Below are 7,612 nucleotides of genomic sequence, written 5' to 3' on the forward strand. Positions count from 1 at the left end.
TAGAAGTTATAAACTCTCATATTGATTTAGAGTTTAAACCTAACATGTATATTTTGATGTCATGATTATGGTGAATGTGGGAAAGGATAAGAAGAAAGAAGAGTGGGAGTGTATGAGGCATGGAAGAAACAAAGAAGGTGGTCCCAAGGGTGGTAGAAAAGGGCAAAGAGCATACAGAACAACGTATAGCAACCAACCCCACCATCACTCCCTCAACGTTGCGTAACCGTAAGCTCCAATCCCTACACTCCTGATTCACATGCAAATTCATCTTCTTCTTCCAATCCTCTTTCTTATATACTCTTCTTCCATGTGCATACCCTGACACACCTAAACCCCACTTTTCCTCCATCTAACTCCCCTCCTCCCATGGTTTCTCTCCATCATCAACCATGCCCAACACCTTCTCCCTCCTCTGGTTATCTCTCACACTCAAATCCTTCATTTCATACTTCTCACATCATTTTCACAACTTAACCGTTTCGGTTTCTATGCCCAAAATGTCATTTCTTCATCCTTAACCAATTTTCAAATACACTATCAAAATGGACATCTCTATTTTCTCTTAAAACTAATCACACACTTTTACATACATATATTCCAGAACGTTCTTTGTTTATAGATTATGTAACATGTTCAACCAATTCAGCGTGTGCTATGAGAACTAGGTTATGAGGTTTGTTTTAGCATTTATTTTGTATGTTCGTCTTGGCAGGTGGATTGGCAAAAAGTTGCGAAGAAGGAACACAGTTAGTAATGGAGAGAGTGGGAGCAACGAGAACGTCGTCGGTGCCGTTGTTGTGGATGACAATCCATTTGGCAGCACGGTAGAGTGTTACGCTTGCACGCAGGTTGGCGTGCCGGTGTTTCACTCCACCAGCTGCGACAGTTTTAACCAGCCGCAATGGGAGGCTTCGGCCGGCTCCTCCCTTGTTCCGATCCAGAATCGGCCGAACAAGGTTCTCGGGTTTCGGACCGTATCCGGTTCGAATATTGGACCGTTTGGGAGGGTTTTGGATCCGCGGAGCAAGCGCGTGCAAAAGTGGAACCGCGCGCTGCTGCTGGCGCGTGGGGTGGCGTTGGCGATTGACCCGCTGTTCTTCTACTCGCTGTCGATCGGGAGGGAGGGGTCGCCGTGCCTTTACATGGACGGAGGGCTGGCGGCGATGGTGACGGTGGCGCGGACGTGCGTGGACGCGGTGCATCTCTTGCACGTGTGGCTGCAGTTCCGGCTGGCGTACGTGTCGCGCGAGTCGCTGGTAGTGGGGTGCGGGAAACTGGTGTGGGACGCGCGTGAGATCGCGTCGCATTACCTGCGATCGTTGAAGGGATTCTGGTTCGACGCATTCGTGATCCTCCCAGTTCCCCAGGTGAGAGTTTTTTTTTCATTTTTTTCTACTTTTTCATTCTTTCACACCACACTCACGCGCATGCACTACAACGCCTTCACTTCTATGTGAGTGAGTGTAAGAAAAATACACATAAAATAAAATAATATGAATAAGGATTTTTTTATTTAGTTGAAAAGAAGTATAAGAGAATTAATTTCCTCTGCTTTCAATTTCTAATTCAGTGATTTTTTTTTCTCTTCTTTGCTTTCTATCCACACTTGCAAACAGACAGTTTAACCATGGATTCTGTAATCAGTGTAATAATGCAAAAAGTTTATAAGATAATTAAAAAAAACTAGGAAACACATTGGCTACATGTATCCATATTTTTTTAAAAAATTTAAATAGTACAATTAAAACATATATAATGCTAAAAGAATAATTTAAGAATTAAAAAAATGTATGTTTATACTATTTTAGACAGAAAAGTTTGAGGATTATATTTAATGGAGAAGTAAGATACTTATTACTTGGAAACAATAAAAGAGATAATAGAGGCAGTTAAAAAAATATCCACTTCATACAACTGGCGGAAAAAAACACATGCACTCTTGCATTGTACACCTATATTATTTTAATTTAAAAAAAATTATAATTCTAAATAGTAATCTAAAAATTGAATTTTATTTATTTACATAATTTTAAGTGGAGAAGTTAGATAATTATATTTGGTAGAACATTTAGATAATTATATTTGAAGAAAATAAAGATACTTGCAAACAATAAATATATATATCCTTATACTAGAGGATAACTTTTTTTTTACAAAACAATGTATCCCTACTTATATATACAGTGAAACAGATAAAGAAATTCTTTTATAAAATTAAGGGGAACTTCAAATTTAAATTACAATAAAAATAATGGTAAGGAATGCCATTTATACCTTTTTTTAAATTAATATTTTAAATCTTTATTTAGTAATTTGGATAAACTTGTTAATATTTTTAAAGTAAATTTTGTGGCAGTTGGAAAATTGAACTTGCTTAAAAAAATTAACTTATTTTTAGTTATATTTGCACAATTATTTTAATTATTTAAGAACATATAAAAAATATTATTATTTTTTAAAATTATTTTACTATACCCTTTAAATTTGCTCTAACTTTAAAATTGAGAACATCTTATTTTCTGTGAACTTTTTATAGCTAAACCGTTAATGTTCTCATTTTTCAACACCATTAGGATTTGGAATATAAAACAATTTCTAAATTTAGAAGTTATAAATTTTGTGAAAAATTAATAATATTTGCAGGATTTTGTAAGATGTGAAATTAGGGTTTATATTTGCAGGATTTTGTAAGATGTGAAATTAGGGTTTATAGATGAAAATTTTATTTTATTTTGAGTGGAAAAAAGTTGAAAACAATTCGATCAATTCCATTTGTGAACGTGTTATGTAAAAATGAGAATTTAGGGATTTCAGATTTCAGTTAGCTTAAAACTTCTTTAGGAACCAAATTTTCTCAGTTTTAAACATAGCGGGACTAAATTATGTACCATAAAAAGAGATTGAAGAGCAATATTGTTCATAATCTAAATTAAAGGAAACAAAAGTGTAATTTATACATTTTTCTGTGTAATACTTTTTTTATCCGTTTTCTGTGTAATATATAACATGTGTTATCTTAACACATCACTCATTATTTTATAATAGTTTTATACATAATAATTGAAGTAACCAAATTGGAATTTTGCCTCTAACACCAGTGTGCATAAAGAGAAGACAATAGTTATTAGACTGGTACCTTAACTTTTAAAAGTGTACTTGAATTTCAGTCAGAACTTCTAAACTAACTTTTATTTCTTATTGAATATTGCATCAACATATTTAACATTTTTTTCAGATACAGTTAAAACTAAAATTTCATTTCAAATTTTCGTTAACTTAAAAGTTTGAATGAGTTATTATTTTTTTCAACTCCAACTAAATTCAACTCAAGTTAATTTTTTAACTAAAATGTAAGCATACACTAAGTAATCTAGCACTCTGCATACAATTTTGAAAGTTTGATTTCACGGTCTGCTACATTCCATCGACTGTTACAGGACTGCAAACCATAGACATCTCACATGGTCAGTAGCACAGTGAAATATATTTAACTGTGTGTCAATGTTTCACAGTCATAAACACATTTGTCTTCTTCCATGTCTTGTCACCTTCTTAATAGAATATACTGAAATAAGCCAATAAAAGTAATTTATATATATCCAATAGCATGCTGTCTTTTCCTGTTTAGAGGATGTCGTCAACCCCCTTTTAACTACATTTCCCTTCTTTTTGCAGGCTGTGTTTTGGTTGGTAGTGCCAAAATTGATCAGAGAAGAGCGAATTAAAATCATTATGACCATAATGCTATTGATTTTTTTGTTCCAATTTCTCCCCAAGGTTTACCATAGCATCTGCATGATGAGAAGAATGCAAAAAGTCACGGGCTACATCTTTGGTACCATTTGGTGGGGCTTTGGTCTCAATCTCATAGCTTATTTTATTGCTTCCCATGTAAGTACACTCTATAACTGAAGTTTGAGCATATGATCAAGTTGTCACTAAATTCATTGCTGAAAAAATGAAAATTGTTTTTCTTTTCCCTCATGGTTAATTTATAGGTTGCTGGAGGGTGCTGGTATGTCCTTGCAATTCAACGAGTTGCGTCATGCCTGCGACAGCAGTGTGAGAGAACTAATGGATGCAATCTTTCTGTGTCATGCTCAGAGGAGGTATGCTACCAGTCTTTGGCAGGCGCAATAGGAAGTTCTTGTGGTGGGAATTCAACAGTACTGTTAAAAAAGCCTTATTGCTTAGATGTTGAAGGACCTTTCAAATATGGGATCTACCAATGGGCACTTCCAGTCATATCAAGCAACTCTTTGGCTGTAAAGATTCTTTATCCCATTTTTTGGGGTTTGATGACCCTCAGGTAATTTGGTTAATAAACAGACTGCTTATGTTGTATTTCTCAAGTTAAGTAGTTCGTGTTTGTTCATGTTAGAATGTGTATAAATCCATACATCTGAACTCAATAAACATTTATTATGCCTATGGGCTTGGCTCATGATGCATCTCTCTCAACCCTGAAGACATTTCGTTTTGATAACTGCTTTTCTATACACCAGAACGCATTCAAGTAGTTGAAAACTAACAGTGCGTTTTGATAATTGTACTGTTGAAGTGTTTTGATTGCAATTCTTTTAACAGTGTGTTTGATAAATATTTTGTATTTTCGGTTTCACCATATCTGTACTGCTATCTTAGTTTCAATTTGTGGTTTTCCAGTGGTCATATTATATCCAAAAATACCGTATAGTTAATCGGTTAAACAGAAATGTGTAGCGTTATTTTATCTAGTTGGTGGTTTTAATGAATAAAGAAAATAGACTGGATTTGGGTTCATGCAAAAGAAATGTTTTCTAAATGCGTTTGATTGAGATGTATTCAAATGTCATGCATGAAGCTTCTCGTCTGTTTGACTGAACATCTGTGTTCATAATCCCTGCTATTCTTGCAGCACTTTCGGAAATGATCTTGAACCCACTAGTAACTGGCTAGAAGTGATTTTCAGTATATGCATCGTACTCAGTGGACTGTTGCTTTTCACATTATTGATTGGTAACATTCAGGTATGCAAAAATCATTATTATTATTATAAGTATGAAAGGATGCTCATACTCAAACATGGTGTAACAAATGGTGTCATTCCCAGGTATTCTTACATGCTGTCATGGCAAAGAAGAGAAAGATGCAGCTGAGATGTCGAGACATGGAGTGGTGGATGAGGAGGAGGCAGTTGCCATCACGATTAAGACAAAGAGTTCGCCATTTTGAACGTCAGAGATGGGCTGCGATGGGAGGAGAAGATGAGATGGAAATGATCAAAGACTTGCCTGAGGGGCTGAGGAGGGACATCAAGCGCCATCTTTGCCTCGACCTCATTAAAAAGGTGAGTAAATGAAAGATTCTCGCAGAACTTTTAATCACTTTCCGAAGAGAAAATATTTTCTTGTGCAGTTGCCACCGGTCTCAATGTTTGCATGACTCACAATTCATCAAGATAATCAGTTTCTGCGTTTTTCTTTTAAGAGATTATTCATCTCAGTTATCTCCAACTTTTACGAAATTCACCCCACACTTGAATTCTACACAGTTATGGAATTTTCTCCATAACCCTCCATACCACTTGGATAATTTCACTGAATCATGATGAAGATTCCGTATTAACTAGAAAATGACCAAAAGGCTAAAATAATGTGTAGAAGTGGAAGACAATCCTTATTATGAGTTAGTTTCTATAATTAATTTAGTCATAAATCCAAAATTTTAAGATGATACAAAGCCTAGTCTAATAGTGTTCTTATTGGGTTACCACTTAACTGACCACCTACAAATATTTAATGCTGCAAACTTCATGCTTAAGACGGCTAGTTATTTATAAAATAACAATATTACAGCAGAGGGGAAATTACATCATCACTTTGTGATTGGCAAATAATAAGAGCAATATAAAATACCCTTTTACTATGGAAATTTAAGCAACCTCTACTAAAAAGTTGTTTTTTCTGTTTGACAGGTTCCTTTGTTCCACAACTTAGATGACCTTATTCTTGACAACATCTGTGACAGGGTGAGGCCCCTAGTCTTCTCTAAAGATGAAAAGGTATTACTCATGTAAACAATTGACATCATTTGATACCATATTTTCTTCCAAGCATTACATGTGCAAAAGACCATCATGTTGTTAATGCCCTTGTGAAACAGATAATCAGAGAAGGTGATCCTGTACCAAGGATGATGTTCATCGTCCGAGGACGCATAAAGCGCAGCCAAAGTCTGAGCAAAGGCATGGTAGCCTTAAGCATCCTTGAGCCAGGAGGGTTTTTGGGTGACGAGCTACTTTCATGGTGCCTTCGCCGGCCATTTATAGATAGACTTCCGGCCTCCTCAGCCACATTTGTGTGTCTTGAATCAGCAGAAGCCTTTGGCCTTGATGCAGAGCACTTGAGGTACATCACTGATCACTTCAGGTACAAGTTTGCCAACGAGAGGCTGAAGAGAACAGCAAGATATTACTCATCTAATTGGAGAACCTGGGCTGCTGTCAACATTCAATTTGCTTGGAGACGTTACAGGCAGAGGACTAGAGGTCCAGTGACGCCTGTAAGGGAGATTGGAGGGACTGAGCGCAGGCTCTTACAATATGCTGCAATGTTCATGTCAATAAGGCCACATGACCATCTTGAATGAAAGCTGCTGTCTATGTTTTTCAATTTTTTATTGCTTCCTGGCCTTCAATAAAACTGTCTCAAGTCCATTAAACCTTATGATTTTTTAAGTTGTTGTGAAAGCCATGGAATCATCGATGAAATTTATAAAAGAAAGCATGCGTAATTGAAAAATCCTTTATGTCCTGTTTGTTCATTTTATTATAAGTTTGACAGTGATTTTTTTCATGGGATTTGCATCTTGAGCAATCCCCTGTTGGGGCTGCTATGTGCTTAACAGCAGCGATACGTTGACACCATTTGGTGAAGCCACTCCCATTTGACAACGTGTGATGTGGTCAAAACATGGCAATTTAATAACTTTTTATGCTTGTGCGGGGTCGAGTATTTTTTGCTACAACTTCATACTTTATTACAAACAAAACCTCTTTATTAACAATCCTCAAATACTTTTTGTCTGACAAGAATGTCGCAGTGAAACCTATATATAACAAGCAATAACTCAAGCATGTCACCACCAAAACAAATATGTCATCAAAATGCACAAAAGCAATTAACATTATCACTCAAACTTTTTTCTCCGATTCATGAACTTCATGTTCAGGAGTTGTCATTTATATGCTGCAAAAACATTTCAAAGTCAATTCCATGCATCACACCAAATCAAATCCATGGATCACATCAAATAAAATCACACATCTAAAGTGGCCACAATGTGCTGGCAGAGAAAACTGAATTCGCCAACGCCATGTGGTGTGCAGCAATCCGCCAGCACTTCCTTTCATAATACTGTTATGTCCGTTTTTCATTAACAGTGTCTAACTTCCTTTTGTATATTCTTACTGAATATTTAACCATGTTATAACTACCTAATTGACCAACATAATAACTTCATATCATACGGTTCACATATACCAACACTGCTACATTCTTACTGAACTTTTAACCACTTTATAACTTACTTCTAAGTGAACTAAATAGACAACCACGTAAAGTTCCAA

At 35.8% G+C, this 7,612-nt stretch overlaps 1 protein-coding gene across 1 annotated transcript; it reads left to right on the forward strand.

Moving 5' to 3' along the window:
* Window positions 1-323: 323 nt before the first annotated feature.
* On the forward strand, window positions 324-6,785 carry DND1 (Cyclic nucleotide-regulated ion channel family protein). The gene is made up of 8 exons (XM_068631365.2): window positions 324-418; window positions 716-1,370; window positions 3,679-3,894; window positions 4,002-4,312; window positions 4,901-5,012; window positions 5,096-5,332; window positions 5,960-6,046; window positions 6,148-6,785. The coding sequence occupies exons 1-8, from the start codon at window positions 393-395 to the stop codon at window positions 6,631-6,633; spliced, it is 2,130 nt and encodes a 709-aa protein (XP_068487466.1). The 5' UTR covers window positions 324-392; the 3' UTR covers window positions 6,634-6,785.
* Window positions 6,786-7,612: the final 827 nt, after the last annotated feature.

This window comes from Phaseolus vulgaris, chromosome 8, assembly GCF_051622355.1.
Source record: "Phaseolus vulgaris cultivar YP4 chromosome 8, ASM5162235v1, whole genome shotgun sequence".
Taxonomy (NCBI): domain Eukaryota; kingdom Viridiplantae; phylum Streptophyta; class Magnoliopsida; order Fabales; family Fabaceae; genus Phaseolus; species Phaseolus vulgaris.